General features: G+C 33.0%; 2 protein-coding genes and 1 long non-coding RNA gene across 7 annotated transcripts; all 3 read left to right on the top strand.

Moving 5' to 3' along the window:
* Nucleotides 1-9,218: 9,218 nt before the first annotated feature.
* Nucleotides 9,219-11,452, top strand: LOC114725154 (uncharacterized; the record flags this gene model as incomplete). Its single annotated transcript, XM_028911639.1, has 4 exons — nucleotides 9,219-9,398; nucleotides 10,349-10,826; nucleotides 11,148-11,289; nucleotides 11,397-11,452. Coding segments are annotated over exons 2-4 (390 nt in total), but the record flags the coding sequence as incomplete, so codon positions are not given.
* Nucleotides 11,453-11,454: 2 nt separating this feature from the next.
* Nucleotides 11,455-12,355, top strand: LOC114725134 (uncharacterized). Its single transcript, XR_003738400.1, has 4 exons — nucleotides 11,455-11,531; nucleotides 11,706-11,768; nucleotides 11,851-11,919; nucleotides 12,010-12,355. It is a non-coding gene; the product is annotated as an uncharacterized LOC114725134 (long non-coding RNA).
* Nucleotides 12,356-13,023: 668 nt separating this feature from the next.
* LOC114725133 (probable E3 ubiquitin-protein ligase RHB1A) lies at nucleotides 13,024-15,925 on the top strand. 5 transcript variants are annotated; one of them, XM_028911606.1, is made up of 6 exons: nucleotides 13,024-13,144; nucleotides 13,724-13,767; nucleotides 13,884-13,959; nucleotides 14,688-15,120; nucleotides 15,258-15,367; nucleotides 15,665-15,925. In XM_028911606.1, the coding sequence occupies exons 3-6, from the start codon at nucleotides 13,894-13,896 to the stop codon at nucleotides 15,692-15,694; spliced, it is 639 nt and encodes a 212-aa protein (XP_028767439.1). In that variant the 5' UTR covers nucleotides 13,024-13,144; nucleotides 13,724-13,767; nucleotides 13,884-13,893; the 3' UTR covers nucleotides 15,695-15,925. The 5 variants fall into 5 exon arrangements, with proteins under 5 accessions (XP_028767439.1, XP_028767437.1, XP_028767441.1 ...); XM_028911604.1 differs by lacking the exon at nucleotides 13,724-13,767; XM_028911608.1 differs by lacking the exon at nucleotides 13,724-13,767 and having other exon boundaries at nucleotides 14,691-15,120.
* Nucleotides 15,926-16,030: the final 105 nt, after the last annotated feature.

A 16,030-nucleotide genomic window follows, 5' to 3' on the forward strand; every position in this document is an offset into this window, starting at 1 on the left:
ACTATTTTTTTGGTGTGGAAGGCCACGTAAATAAACTTTTTCAACGCTCTTCTTTTACTTTTAAGGAAGACTCCTTTGATTTGTCTTTTTTTTTCCCCTTTAATTTAGTTTGTTGTAGTTCAGTATCTAGAATTACTTTTGATAAATTAGGAACTTTTCTTTCTTTTTTTTTGTCTATTAATGCTTATGAATTGTAATTTACTTTATTTTATTTATGAATATCATTTTGCTTTGATAAAAAAAAAAACCATTACAGTGTGTTGGCAATGTTACAATGGAATTATTTGTAACAAGCTTTCATATTCTCTAGGAAAATTTGTTTTATAATAATAATAAGGTCATGATACCAATTTATTACACAAGTTTTTACTCATGAACATTAGACACTTATAAGCTCTTTTAAATGCAAATTTGCCTTCAAAATTTAAAACAATACAATATTGCCTTCTTATTACTAAAAAAGTTAAATGTTAATGTATCACGTTCATTTTTTTTAATAATATAAGTCAATATTACTAAAATTTTAAATTTTTATTTAAAATTTATCCAAAAACCCTTTTAGATGTCTGCGTTTCTGAGTAAAACTTTAAAACTTTTTAAGTAAATTTGTACATTAACTCATGGTAATAATAGTAACACTAATGGTAATAATAGTAACAGTGGCAGTGTGTTGGGCAATAGAATGACTTGATATGACGGCGAAGATGGATGTTAGTGGATGGTGGTTGCTCTTGCCACCTTTGTGAGGGATATTTTTCCTGGAACTTCCAACATTGACTTTTTGACGACAGTGACGGAGTTCCGCGCCACGTAGGCCTGTGTTAGAGAGATGTGCACTTCAGTCTGCCAACCTGCTTAGCGTATTTTCCATGCAACAATCATTTTTTCTCTTACCATACTGCCTTTCTTGATGTTCATATTGTTTGTTATTTATTGCCAATAATAATATAACCCCGTGTCCTGCAATTTGCAACTTTCAAGGGCCGTTTCTCATCATGCTTGAAGAGATTTGTAAGCACGTTTTGATTACATTTGGTAGGAAATATTAAAAATTAAGAATAAAGATTAGGATCGAGAGTGAAAAACCTAGTAAAAAAGTATTTAGCATAAGAAATTACTTGTTATATGAGGTTAGTCAAACTCATATATGTGATATTGGAAAATACCATAAGGAGAAGTGGTATTCTTCAATCCTACCTCTATGGGTTTGTCTAATCCTATGCAACAAGCAATTAGTCATACTAAATACTAGTTTAATTTTTTTTTCAATGATAATTTCAATCTCTTATTTTCAATATTTTTTACCAAACGGGACATTTATGTTTTTGATAAGTTGAAATTTATTTTATATTTTAAAATCATGATTGAAAAGCTATTTATAAGTTATTTTAAATAGATCCTAAGTATGTTAGTAACTGTCATTCCAATTTGAAAAGAAATACTGTTTATTGCTACCTCTGGTCTTAATTATAACACATTTATAATCTATAAACGAGATCTTATGATTAAGACCGAATATAGTATTTATTATGGTATTTTCTTAACCTCTCTTTTAATTATTTTTTTGGAACTACCTCTTGATAAAAATTTTCTTAATATGTGTAATTAATATATATAATTTTAAAAAAAATTAAATATAAAAAATAAAATAGATTAAGATTTTATATTTATAGTCAAATATAATCCTTCATCTGACTCATATTAGGAGTCATATTTTAGCATTGAACGGATATTATCAGTTACCAACAAATTTTTTATATTCTTTTCTTTCGTATTTTTCCAAGTATCTCTCTCTAAGTCTCATCCTGATTCTGTAAACCTTCTGTCCAAATATTTTCGCCGTCAACCTTTATTGGCATTCCATGTCTATGTCTTCCCCATCCGAATTTCTCTTTTGAACTTTTGATGTCCCTCCATCAAGGGTACATATAAAACAAAACTTCGTTTGAAGTATTTATTTGTCATCAAATGAATTATTGTTATTTTGATCAATGTTTAATTCAGCATAAAGATTATATAATATTACCTCCATTCCTAATCATCTGACCCCATATATAATATACAAATAAGGTCTTATAATTAAGATAAAAAATAGTACTCCTCCGGTCCTTAATATATGACTCATTTAACTAATTTGATTAGATTAAGGAAGTTAGGTAAGTTAGTTAATTATAAAAATTGTGACATGTTTTTCCTAAAATACTATAATCATCTTTCTTAATACCCCTCTCTATCTTCTACTTGATTATGGTTGATGGAGTATCTATAGGGATAATTTAGAGAAAATTGATAAATATAATAAATGGGTCTTGTATTTATGACCAAAACCAACTTAGAAATTGGGTCCTATATTAAGAACAGGAGGAGTACCTTTTAAAATTACATATTCACTGCCCACAGGGAACTATTTAAACTGCACGTATCATTTATAATACAGAGACAGCCCAATTTTCATATATGATGAGTAAAAAAGAAAAAACTTCGGTTATTAAACTTGTATTCATTATGTTAAATTTCCCAACCCCACATGATTGTGTATCATTTTTTTGCTTCATGTGAATTTATAATTAAAAGCTACTATATTAAAAATAAGACACATAGTTATATGTTATTAAAAAACTTGACATAGTAAATATAAACGACTTGATATAAGTATTATCTGAGTAACAATATTGGATAGTAGAGATGATTTTTTTTGGCTTGAAAACGAGTAATGGGAGAAATTCAACAAACCCCCCAAATAGTCCATTAATATTAATCAATTTCAAAAAGTTCTGAAATTTCACTACATCCCAAGATCAATAAAAAGACAAAAATATCATTGCTTTATTTTAAAGTTGTGAATTTTCCCATACTTCTTGTAAATCGTTAAATTTGTGTTATAAATTATTAAATTTGAGCTGTTTATTCATACTAAAAAACTTGTATTTAGAATTATGAATTTTGTTATATTTTTTACAAATCACTGAATTCTTATTGTAAATTATTGAATTTAATTTGTTCATTCACCTAAAAAGTTTATAAGAATTTATAACTTAAATTCTATAATTTACAATAAGAATTCAGGAATATGTAACTTACAACTCAAATCAAATAAAAATATTATATTTTTCACACATAAAGTTTTGGCTGGAGAGGGGAATAAAATTTCTAAATTTTTTAAAAATTGACTGACATTAATTAGTTAGAAGGGGTTTATTATTGAAATTCTCCCATGAGCCAACGTACGGAGAAGAGGAAAGAGGAGTTTTTTGGTTTTTTGGACTGGGGCGCCGAACAAGGGACAGGGTACTGTTTAATTTTTCACCACGGTACGAAAGAAAGGAATGGAGGTGGGGGAGAGGGTAGGGACCACCCTTTTGAATCCCTAAAAATCTGATAACGGGCTTTCTCTAATGCGCTCCAGCTGCACCTAGCGGACTTCAAATCCAGATTCAAATTTATGAAATATTTTAATCTCGCTCTCAATTTTTCTTTTTTGGAAACAAAAACACTAAAAAAAATTTTAAAAATAGTTGGGGTACAACATGATACGTTTGCCATGCCAGGATCAGATCCGACAGCTGTTTCCCTGACACGTGTACGTCATCCTCTTAACCTTTTGCGGGCAATCGATCCAGCGGCTTGGCTTTCTTGGCTTGGCTCTCAAATCAAATGATACACCCACCTGCTTGTGTGGCTCCCACTCTACTGAAGTGTAGGACAACGTCATGAAGCAGAGAATAATAATGGCACTTTAGTAACGTTAGTGAAAATAGTAAGCAATCTCATCTGAATGAGGAATGAGAAATGAGAAATAAAAAAGAGAATATCAATTTAAATTTTAAAAAGTGTATTTATTAAAAATGTTTTAATTTTAACGTGTTTGACTGGATAAAAATTAGTCTCAAAATGACTTGAGAATATTGTAAGTTATATCCAAAAAATATAAAAAATCTCAAAAAAAATGACTATTAAATTTCAAAATTTTAAATAAAAAATTACTATAAAAATATGTTATCATTTACTTTTCCAACGTAGTTATTTTCTTTAGGAGAATATAGTGACTAATACTGGTTTGGAATTATGAAATTCAACAATTATCATTTTAGAATTTTTCCGAAAAAATAATGGCACTGTCATACATGAGGGTTATGGAATGACGTCTCTGATTAATTAGTGATTAAGGATCATCAAGATTCAAAGCGGTGAGATTTTTTACTTTTGAATAATTTCGGAATTTCAAGCAGGATTATAGTACTAATATTTTTATTATGATGCCCGAATTTTAGTTTAATAATTACTAGTATAATTTAAGTATTTAACCTTTTCGTGAGAAAATTCTCACAAGATTCGTCATGCGTAACTACGCAAGAGCAAGCCACGTTAAAAAAAAAAAAAAAACTATGTAAGAGCAAGATTACGAAAAAGTTAGTATGGGCCAAGTGTTAATAATCCAAGAAAAAACAATTCAAATTTGTGAAATTTACTGAAAATTTTCTTATTCCATAATTTATTTCTCGGATGTCCTTAAAATTTGCTTAAGCATGCATCTGTAATCCTCCATCTTGTAATCCGAAGAGATTAAGAAAGTTATTTACTAGTATTTACTTAATTATAACACATGTTACATAATATCTCTAAAATATTTATATATATCATTAGATTATATATCAATTTATAGTAAGTGAGTCATATTAGTTTAGAAAAAATAATAAATATAAATATTTTAAAATAATTTAGTAGCTTTCTTAGCTTCTTCAAATTAATCAACTAGGTTTTGCTTTTATATTAAAAACTGAAAATAATTTTTCCTGATTCTATAATAAGACAGAGAGAAGATATTTTTTTGTTCTATTTATAGGATAGCGAGAGAAATTTTTTTTTGACTTATATAAAACACGTTAAAAGTGACTCATAAATAAAAGAGCAAATTACAATGAGGTCTCAGAAAAGAAAAATAATTACTAAAAAATCTCAATAATAATCTAAACAGTCTGAATTACAAGTTTTAGAGTAAAAAAATAATAACTCTTAAGATTTATTTTATAATTATTATTTTTATCTTATTATAATTACTAGAGGAGGAGTATATCTTAAAATGAACTCAGTTTTTTATTTTTTAGTTGCATGTGATATATTTATGAAACTTAAGCAGTTTCCTATTTCTCTCGCGGGTGACACGTGGTTTCTCGCATGGCTCAGCGCCCCAAACCGGCGCACTTATTTCGTCGGCTCTCCCGCCTTGTTTTATCTTGTCATAGCTCTTCTGTCTATATTTAAAAAATAAAAGTAAAATCAGGCTTAAGAAAGTGTTTTTATAGAACAAATTTCTTCTGCATATTTATTCTATGTATCGTAAAATTACTTTAAAAAAACTAATCCAAATATATCTTAACCTCAATTATAGATCCTTACATTATTGATAATTCATAAGTAAGCTGTTTCTTAAGGTTAATATAATTTTTTATCTCTGAAATTTGAGTTTGTTTTAGTTTTGGTCTCTCAAATTTTAAACTTGTGATTTTAATCCTTAAAATTTAGTCTGTCTTAAAATGTTAGTCCCTGAAAGTGTAATGATGTTAAGATCAGTTGAAATGTCATCAGTGAAGTTAAAAGTGGTGAATTCATCATATGAAACCTAACTGGATCTTATGTGGATAATAGAGTGCAGCTCAGTAAACAGCTCTTGAAAATGAATAGCGGGGAAGAAAAAATAGGAAGCTAAAGAGCTGTATTTTGAGGACGTGTTCTTTTTTTTCCCCATTCTATTAACCTCACAAAATCTAGCTATGTGCCATATAGTGAATTTACATTCTTATTTTAACATTATCTATGATACTTTAGTAGATTTTAACACTGTTAATCTTTCAAGGACTAACATTTTAAAATGAACCAAATTTCAAAAACTAATACTATAGATTTGAAATTTGAGAAATTAAAACAAAAATAAACTCAAATTTCAAGGACAAAAAAATATATTAACATTGTTTATTATTATCTACAAATATTATATTCGTGAATATTACCCCTTCCCATAATGTTTATAAGAGATATTCTTAGAATAATCCATAATGTTCGGCCATTTACAAAAGTTAACAAAATATTTCTCCTATTATTAATGGAACAGTTACTTGATTCATTTTGGTATATTTAAAAAACTAAATATGAATAATCCTCTCCATGTAATAATATATTACATATCAGTTTATAAATTAGTTAAATTAATTTAAAAAAATATAAGCGTAATAAATAAAGTAAAGTATCAAAACTAACTCCTTGACTAGTTCCTATACATCATTCTCAAAAATTCTTTACCACCGCGTTTTTAATCATCTATCCTATCACTCACCTAGCTTGATTATGGGTAATTTTGCGAAATTATGGTATTTTTTGCACTTGATTGCTTTTAACTGTCTCATTTTCTTAATAGATCTAAAGTGTTCAATAGGTCCCGACAAAAAAGTAGTTAATGAGTCTTAATTGACGATGACTAAGTGAGTATATGCCCGTAATAAAATAATAATATAAATTATTAAGTAATAATGCCGACATTTTCCTTGACAAATGCTGGTCACAACAAGCATGTTAGAGAATTATAGGTCTTGACCGGCAAGTTATTATTTAAGACATTAAGTTATCATCGTCTCAATAAAAAATATAATCCAAGTTCACATCTCGAAAAATATATTTGGGAAGAATTTTAACTTTAAAAACTTACAAGCTGACAATAATTAGTCCAAAATTCGAAATGACTTATGAGAATATCCTGAATTACACCCATAAAAGGAATTATAGGTCTAGAATATTTTTATACAAATTTTTCATCCAAATAAAGCACATTATCGTAATTTAAATTTTTAAATAACTAAACGGAAGTAAGGCTGGGGGCTCGACAATATATATGGGCTTTTATGAGCTGTGAACATGTATACACATGTATGAATCATTCATTCACTATCTGGGTACCATGCGAGAAATATGGAGTTTTGTTTTCGTATGGGTAAGAAGCTAAAAAGGAACTATAAAAACCAGTGGCTATGATGTGTTCAAGGGGAGGGAAGGAAATTTCTTTTTAATAAACTCAGTTTTAAAAAATTGTAAAAAAGAGATTTTGTGCCGCTTATAAACTCAATTTACAAAAAATTGTAAAAAAGAGTTGCCAATCACAATTAAGTGGCAGCCTATAATCATCCATAATGCCTTGAAAGGGTGCTCTTCATCTCAGCCTCGCCGAGCCAAATTAAAGGCTCCAATACAGTGTGAACATCGAAGGGAAAATGACAAAACAAAAATTAGAAATTATTAAATCTTAAATCAGATTTAATAACATTACTTTATTTATTTGGTGTTGAAAGAATTTACAAATAATAATAATTTTTTGTTGATATTTTTTATTTGGTATTTAGTAATTTTTAATTTTTTTGGTCATTTTCTCAGTATAAAATGAGGCGTTGAAATGACGGTTATAGTCATGACTTGTGCACTACTTCCTCCATTTTCCTGCATTGGAGGAATATACTTATACCAATCATTATCCTACTGTCATGTTCATGTTTTTAGCGACTTTCACGCATTACCCTTCTACAGCTCCACCTATTATTATTATTAGTAAAAGTAATTCTATTCAAAATATTTTGCAGGTAAAAATTTTTTCCAAGAGACTCGGATGTCAAAATAAAATTAATTTTTGTGGTCTACAAATTTAAGCGGGCTTTCATGAAACCCGTCACGTTGCTTCCATTTTTGTTTTGAGTTGGACTGCTCCAAATTTAGGTCAGCCAAGTGTATTTACATGTAACACACACACTCACTACATTTCTTCTTCTTCTTCTTATTATTATTATTATGATGTATTTTCTGAATCTTATTATCAAATATTTAAGCAATTGTTTAGTCTAATTTGCGGGCCACAATGGGTTTTGATCTTTAATATAAGAGCTGGTTTGATATTATATTATCTTAATTTATTTATCTCCTAAGTTTATAATATTTTTTTTTAAAGTATTCTTATTGATTACATATATTAAGGGAGTTTCAACTCAAAGATAGTCACGATTAAAAAGGATATTTAGTACAATTAATTTTTTCATTCGTGGAAAGAGATCCAATGAACAAATTTCAAATTTTTTCATGCATGGTGTTTGATTTGCTTTTGTAAAAGAAAATCTCTGCAACATCTGACAGCCAGAACGGAAAATAGTACAAGCTCAACTGCAAGTATAATACACTAGTATCATAATTTGAAATTTTGCTGGAAAGAGGATGCAAAATGGATAAGGATGGGCACGATTTCATATTTTTAAAGTAATTCTATTCAAAATATTTTGCAGGTAAAAATTTTTCCCAAGAGACTCGGATGTCAAAAAATAAAATAATTTTTGTGGTCTACAAATTTAAGCGGGCTTTCATGAAACCCGTCACGTTGCTTCCATTTTTGTTTTGAGTTGGACTGCTCCAAATTTAGGTCAGCCAAGTGTATTTACATGTAACACACACACTCACTACATTTCTTCTTCTTCTTCTTATTATTATTTGATGTATTTTCTGAATCTTATTATCAAATATTTAAGCAATTGTTTAGTCTAATTTGCGGGCCACAATGGGTTTTAATATTTATATAAGAGCTGGTTTGATATTATATTATCTTAATTTATTTTTCTCCTAAGTTTATAATATTTTTTTTAAAGTATTTTTATTGATTACATATATTAAGGGAGTTTCAACTCAAAGGTAGTCAAGATTAAAAAGGGTATATTAGTACAATTAATTTTTTCATTCGTGGAAAGAGATCCAATGAACAAATTTCAAATTTTTTCATGCATGGTGTTTGATTTGCTTTTGTAAAAAGAAAATCTCTGCAACATCTGACAGCCAGAACGGAAAATAGTACAAGCTCAACTGTAAGTATAATACACTAGTATCATAATTTGAAATTTTGCTGGAAAGAGGATGCAAAATGGATAAGGATGGGCACGATTTCATATTTTTCCCAGGACTGAGTAATAGCATGCGTGCGCCTTTGTTCCGTGCAAAGCATGCGCTCCCACGAACGACAAAACCCCCCGCGCCGTTAACCCGCTAAGCCGAGCCGTTTAGCGCTGCATTCCAACACTCCAATCACCGGGGTGGTACCGGCTCAACCGGTCATAAAGTAGTGACCGTACGGCACATGGCAGGTCGTTCCCATGGCAGTTGGTACGCATTTATAGTGTGTCCTCCTCCTCCTCCTCTTCTCTCTCTCTCTCCCCCCTCTCTCTCAATCAACGCAATAGTAATAAAATAATATTAATCACTCTAACTCTCTACACTCCTTCGTTCTATAATTCAACTCATTCTTATTCCTCGCATCCATTTCCAGATTTCCTGATCATTTTCCTCCTTTTCCGATTGAAATCCACCTCTCTCTTTCCTTACCGGTACGTTCTTCTTCACCCTCTTTCGCTTTTTCTTCTCATTTTCTTTCTCCAATTCAAATTTCCTTTTTCTAATCTTAATTCTGCTATGCTTGCTTCTCACTCACACTTGATCTTAATCACACTTTCAATTTTCTTCCGAGCTTTTCAATATTAAAGATTAAAGATACTTCTTGGTTCAGTTTAATGGCTTTTCCTTCTTTCTTTCATCTTGTGCTTGTTTCCTTTACTGGATAATAATAATCAACTGCATCACGTTTACAATAACCTGCTGCTACTTCACCTCAACTTATGTGTGTGCGTCTCGCTCGCTGCATTCACTTATCGGAAGCTTTCGAATTCGAATTTCAAATTCTTTTCCCAGCTTTCCTGCATTTTCGAAGAAAGCCGAGAACTTTCAGGTTATATTGATCGCGGGAAGAAAATAGAAGAAGCCTCCTTTTCTGTTTTGATGAATTTTTATTTGTGATTGCGTATCTTTTATTGTATGCGTGGGATTATAAATTCTAATTTTGGATACGTCATGCGACTTTTCTGAAGGAAAAAAATGAATAAAATTTTGATTACTTCTTGTTTGCAGGAATCGTACTCACAACTCGATAATTATTTCCATGTCCTACTTTGTTAATCTGTGAAATTTAACTACTTGTAAGGATTAGTCTATTTTTTTGATATGAACCCCAACATTGCTGCATTCATTGTCGCGGATCTGAGTCCGTGAGCGAGATTGGGGTGTATCTTCCTTGGATACCTTTCGCATTTAACACTTCCCTAATTCTGAGCACCAAAACAGTATTCATCTTTTTCAAAAAATCTATATCGCGAAACTGTTCTCTCTCCTCTCTCTCTCTTCCCCTCCCTCTCCTAATCACTTTATATATTTTTCTTCTTTTCGTTGGTTGATTGCTAAATTAACTTCCTCTTTCTATCTCTGTTCATTTCTATGGATTTAGGGACTTGATCTCGCCGAACGATTGGTGCTGGAATCACAGTAGGTTTCAATTGCATGCAAGTCCGGTTGAGCAAGAATGAAGCTTTTGTGAAAGGCAATTTATGAAGGAATATTATTATATTGATTAGTCATATCCTTCCGTACTACCAGCTGATTAGCAATCATTACCCCGTCTGAAATCCAAAAATTTGAGCGGTCTTTGAGTTTGGACGAGACTGGCATTCAGGTTCTATGTTTGAAATCTCGACGTTGTAATTTAAACTGCGGACTTGGATAAAACGGTAAGAATGCTGGAGCCTGACTTATGCTCTTCCCGAGTATTATCACCCTTCCGCGAGGAAAGTGGAGACGAAGAACTTTCGGTTCTTCCTAGGCACACTAAAGTTATAGTCACTGGCAACAATAGAACCAAGTCTGTACTAGTTGGACTGCAAGGCGTCGTCAAGAAAGCTGTTGGTCTCGGAGGTTGGCACTGGCTGGTATATATTTTTACTGCCCTTCTAATTATACTTCTAACTTCTACTTGTGTAATTACGAAGGAAATATGAGAGCAGAAATTTTCATCTTTACTCGTTTTGTTCCATGTTATGTGTTGTGACTTGTAATGTGGAAATCAATTGCTGTCCACCGCTAAATCTTCTAAACAGAAGTTTAACACACAGTACAAGAAGTTTAGCGAAGGTAAGTTACGTCTAAGAAAACTGTAGCATCTTAAATTTGATACACTATAATTTATCCCTGATTTTCTGGCTTCATTCATCTGCAAAGCTCTTAATTTCTTTCTGGCTTTGACATGCAAGGTCTTGAAAAATGGGGTTGAGGTTAAGCTGCAAAGGAATGCATTGAGCGTGCTAGAACACCCTACCGGAAACGAAGAAGATGATCTTGATTACGACAACTCCAGCAGTGGATCCGAAATCCATGAAAAGGACAACGATTTCTGTAAGCCCCCCCTCCATTTTATCTGACCAACTCTTTGTAACGTCTCAGCAACAGTCCGTTTCAATTTTACTGCTTGTTAAAATCAACATTGTTTTCCCTTTGAACAGCTACTAGTATTGAGTTTCACAAGCCCAGCAAGCCAAGAGTTAGACACACGAAGCCTTATTGTGCATTCTATATCTGCGAAGCCAAGCAATCGTGCAAGTTACAGAGAAGTCCACTCTATTCTTGCTCCTCACCCTGTAAGAAACATGACGAGTACTTCTGCATAATTGAATCTACATAACTGAAGGAACCTTCACATGATTCATATTAGTCTTCCCTCTTCATATGAAGTTGCTGCATTCCGTTTATAGCAGTCTTCAAGACCTAAACGCCTCTCTGCATGCTATTTGACGCTGAGTTTCCTTATGCAGAGGGTGAACTTGGCAAATATGGGAACAGAGTCATTGTGGAGATACTGCAGGCATTTTAAACTTGTAAGTCTCCTTTTATTGGATTCTCACTTTTTAAATGTGTATCAGTAATGTTTGAAGCATGGCTTTATCTCTCAAATCGCAGTTGAGCAGTAATTCGAGTCCATCCAGGGAACAAATGGTAAAAGCCGTGCAGCGTCATTTTGCTTTGCAGGTTGGTCTTACTCCTACCTCCCTCACAGTTAAAAAACCCTTTTATGATTTTGCTTTTTCTCTGATTTGAGATGCTACTTTTTGTACACAGCTTAAAGTGGACGAGGTACCAGTAATCAAAGAGTTGCTTCGCGGAGCCAAGAGGCCCAAGACTGTGGAATGTTGATCACCCACCACCTGCTGAGTTCCAACTCTGGACGATGACTTGCGATTGTAATTAATTAATATGATATACATATATTAGCTCTAACCTTAGACCTTAGTTACTAATTTCAAACTCCACAGAGATTGGTAGGCGGGCTGGCTGGTCTGAGTCAGCCTTCAACACCAAATCTGACCTTTGTAATATCGGGTTGATTCCCTAGTTCATATGATATTGCCTAGTGTTTTATATCTATCTACCCGGCTGCGTTCCTGTGGCGCCGCCATTCTCTCTCCTTTCGTTTTTAGATTTTATTTTGTCTCTTCCTTGTTAATTATTTATTTTTTGTCTAGTTATTCTTCTAAAAAAAAATAATCTTTTAATTTAGTCTCAAAATTTAAAAAAGTTAAGAAAAAGATATGGGTTACCTAGGTCAAGTTTGGTTGAACAATCGGGAATCTCGTTGCGTGTTTCGTGCGTATCTCTCAGAACTATAGTGATCAAATCTAATTTTATATCTAATGCTATTAAGTCTCAAATTATTTTAATAGACAAAATGCAATAAACAATCCGATGGCCAAAAATTGAAAAAAAAAAAAAGCAATCTCAATTTTAGATTTTAGTTTTCTTTACATGATTTCAACTTTCTGTTTTGTCTGAAGGTAATTTTAGAACTTTAGTTTGTAAATATCTCCAATGGTAAGTGGAGTCTGATTTCCATCAAACACGTCAGGCAAATTAAAATAAAAATAAAAATCCATAGAGAAAACATGGGGCGCACTCCGTAGATAATTCAGATAAATATGAAACGCCTATCTGATGGTGGGACCGACGAGAAGTGGGGTCCGTGGGAATTGAACGGCTGAGATCTGAGTGATCGAAGATGCTGGAGGTAGAAAAGTAGTTTTGGGAGTGGCTTTAGTACACGTAGCTCGCACTCTCAGGAGTATCATATAAATAAAGATCCAAAACCCCGCTCCGTTGGTCTTCCCTTCCTATTGCGTCCAAGCAACTTACTCAAACGAACTTTCTCCTTCAATTCGATTCAGTTCTTTCATGAATCCTGTAATTTCTCTGTCTCAAGGTAAGGAAATCACCTGTCAATCCATTCTTTCCTCGCAGAATATTCCTAATTTGAAATGATCGGTTGCCTTTTGCTTTCATGTCTTCCTCTTATCTTACTTATTGGCCTCGCTACTTCTGCTTAGCTAGGTTTTGCAACTTACGTATTTCTTACTTTCTCTTTCTCTTTATCTTTGTTCTTTTGCTCTTTTTCTAATTGAATATAAATAGTATCTATGCTGTTTCGTATCTGCTGTTGTTGGTTTTTATTTTTCTTTTTGGTCGCTTAGTTGATGATTGATGGTTGCTGGTGTTGTATTTGAATGCATTTGTGTAAACTTAATTTGTCTCCTATATTGGTTTTTCTTTTTAATTGCAAATTATTTCTTTCCCGGATCAAAATTCTATCGAATTTTACTCTGCTCTGTGCGTTTCTGCCGTGTCATCGCTTTTATCTCATGAACCCGTTAGTTCTTTTCTTCCTCTTTTGGATTGCTTGCTGCGAGGAAACCATTTGTTGAGCATTCCTCGATATTAGTCCTGATGAATTGGGGGTGTTTTTTGGTCGGTTGGACGGATGATTACTCTTTCATGTGAGCAGGAGAGAGACGGAATATAGGTGACAACGTCCTGGCATGATCATTGGTACATGAGGATCGTATTCGTTTTAGCATCTGTGTATGGCTCAATTTTGACTGTTTCAATGCTGATGAAGCTTAACTCAATCACCGGAATCTAAAATTTGTCTTTGTGTCCTGCAGTTAAGGGAAGATGGGCGGTTGCTGTTGCTGTTGTTCAAGAGAAACCGAACTGAGCGATCCACCAGCGTACTTCTATGTTAGTATACATCATATTTGATACCGATTGTTTCTACTCATCCCTTATTTCCTTTTTTTTTCCCTCAAAGGGTAATATTTTGTTGCTCCAAAACGTTGATGACTTTATGCTTAGTTTATTCTTACCAAGGCAGTAGAAATCATAATAATTTATGACTGCTTCATCTTCATCTGAAACTGCTGTAGTAAGGAAAAAGAAAAGTTTATCTCCTTTAAATTATGCAATGATGAGGATTAGAATTTTTTTCCCTAAAAAAATAAAGCACAGGTCCAATAATCAAATAACAAGCTTACAAAGGACTAAGAAACAGTCTAGAAAATGTTCCTTTCATCATCGACCACCTTCCTACCTAATTGTCTGCATTCCTAGCTAAAAAATGGGCACAACAATTTGCCCTGTATCGCTCAGTTTGATACATGCTGTGGCGGTGCTTTAAAACGGAAGGTCTGGGAGCATCTACAACGAAGTCTGATAATGTGAGGAAGGATGTTCATTTTCAAAAGTCAAAACAACCAAGTCTGACAAATCTTTGATGCAAGCATGAATTCAACTCTCGCAGACTCTCTGACTCTCACTACATAACTGAAGTTCTGAACTTATCAAGTCTTCTGTGATTATGAACTTATAAGTAGTTTTCTGTTGCTTCTCTTCTAATGCCTATTGGTTATATATGATCCATGAAATACGTACGGTCATATGGATGACTTCATTTACTGCATTTTCTTCAGCAGCCAAGAGCATCAGAGGAGCGTGTTCCTCTATCATCTAATCATGGTTCTGCGTCTGCTTTCTCCCGAGGGCTCCTTGTTGATACTAACCTTGAAACTTCAAGTCCTGACACTTATAGACCACCTCCTGCCCCTGCTCCTTACAGCAACGTTACTTTGGTTGTCACTCAAACTCCACCCGGGGTTCATGAAATTAGTGATAATAAGACTAATACATCCATTCAATCTACAGATTCTAATTCAGCTGAAGAAATAGTTACTAGTGATGGTCATGGAAATATGACCAAGTTGGAAGAGCAGAAAGAACTAGAGGGTAAAGTTCAGAGTGATTTAGAACTGGACCCAGCTAAGGATTCAGAAATTGAACTTCAAAAGCTAGATGAACCTGTCATTTTAGCTGAAGAGGAGGATGTGTGTCCTATCTGTTTAGAAGGTGATGCTGTCCCATCTTCTCCATTCAACTTCTTTAGCTGTTTCTGTTGGAATTAGTCAGCCTGACCATTTTAATGTTATTTCTCCGTTCTTTTGCTTATAATTAAGAAGTTACTGATGAATTCTCTTTATCCTCAGAGTACGATGATGAGAATCCAAAACTCAACACAAAATGTGATCATCATTTTCACCTTGCTTGCATTCTGGAATGGATGGAAAGAAGTGAAAACTGTCCCGTGTGTGATAAGGTTTGTATCATTCCCATCTATGTTAGATTTTCAAAAAGATATCCTTACGAGTTTGCCCCTTAGACAATGCTTTCCCCACAAATGATGCAGGATATGGTTTTCGAGTCTCCAATTGATTAATAGATATAAACAACATGGGTGTTTGAATATACTATGCGATATATATTTTCAGAAGCCAAGGTTACAAAAGAGTAGCAGTTTACAGTTATGACATTCAAGTATATGGCTATTATTTGGGTGTTTTGGTTCCATAGTTTTCAAAGGGTTTCTTCCTTTTTTTTTTTTTTGTGGATGCAGAATCCTGGTGTTGAATTTGATTACATGTGAAAGAGAACAGGTTGTCATGGCAATAACCTGGGTTTAAACTCAGTTTCACCCCTTTGGCCAAAAGTTACATTCCTTTAGCCTATGTGTCGTTCCTGGGCTTAAAACTCGGTTTTGTTCCTCTGTACATTACGTGAACTGATGTCAACACAATTTGGACGAGTTACACCGAAAATTTTCCTAGGAGAAAGTGATCACAAATTGGAGTGGTAAGTATGATTTTTTTCCCCCTTATTGCGTGTCTTCCAGTCTTGTATATATGCCGGAGACTTTTGGGACCTGCACCGCACTTTGGTTTTTGGTTCTTTTATTCTTAGTATATACCGTCTTTCCCTCTAG

The sequence above is a fragment of the Neltuma alba genome, unplaced genomic scaffold (genome assembly GCF_004799145.2).
Source record: "Neltuma alba isolate B1F8T4 unplaced genomic scaffold, ASM479914v2 tig00012228_pilon, whole genome shotgun sequence".
In the NCBI taxonomy this organism is placed as follows: Eukaryota; Viridiplantae; Streptophyta; class Magnoliopsida; order Fabales; family Fabaceae; genus Neltuma; species Neltuma alba.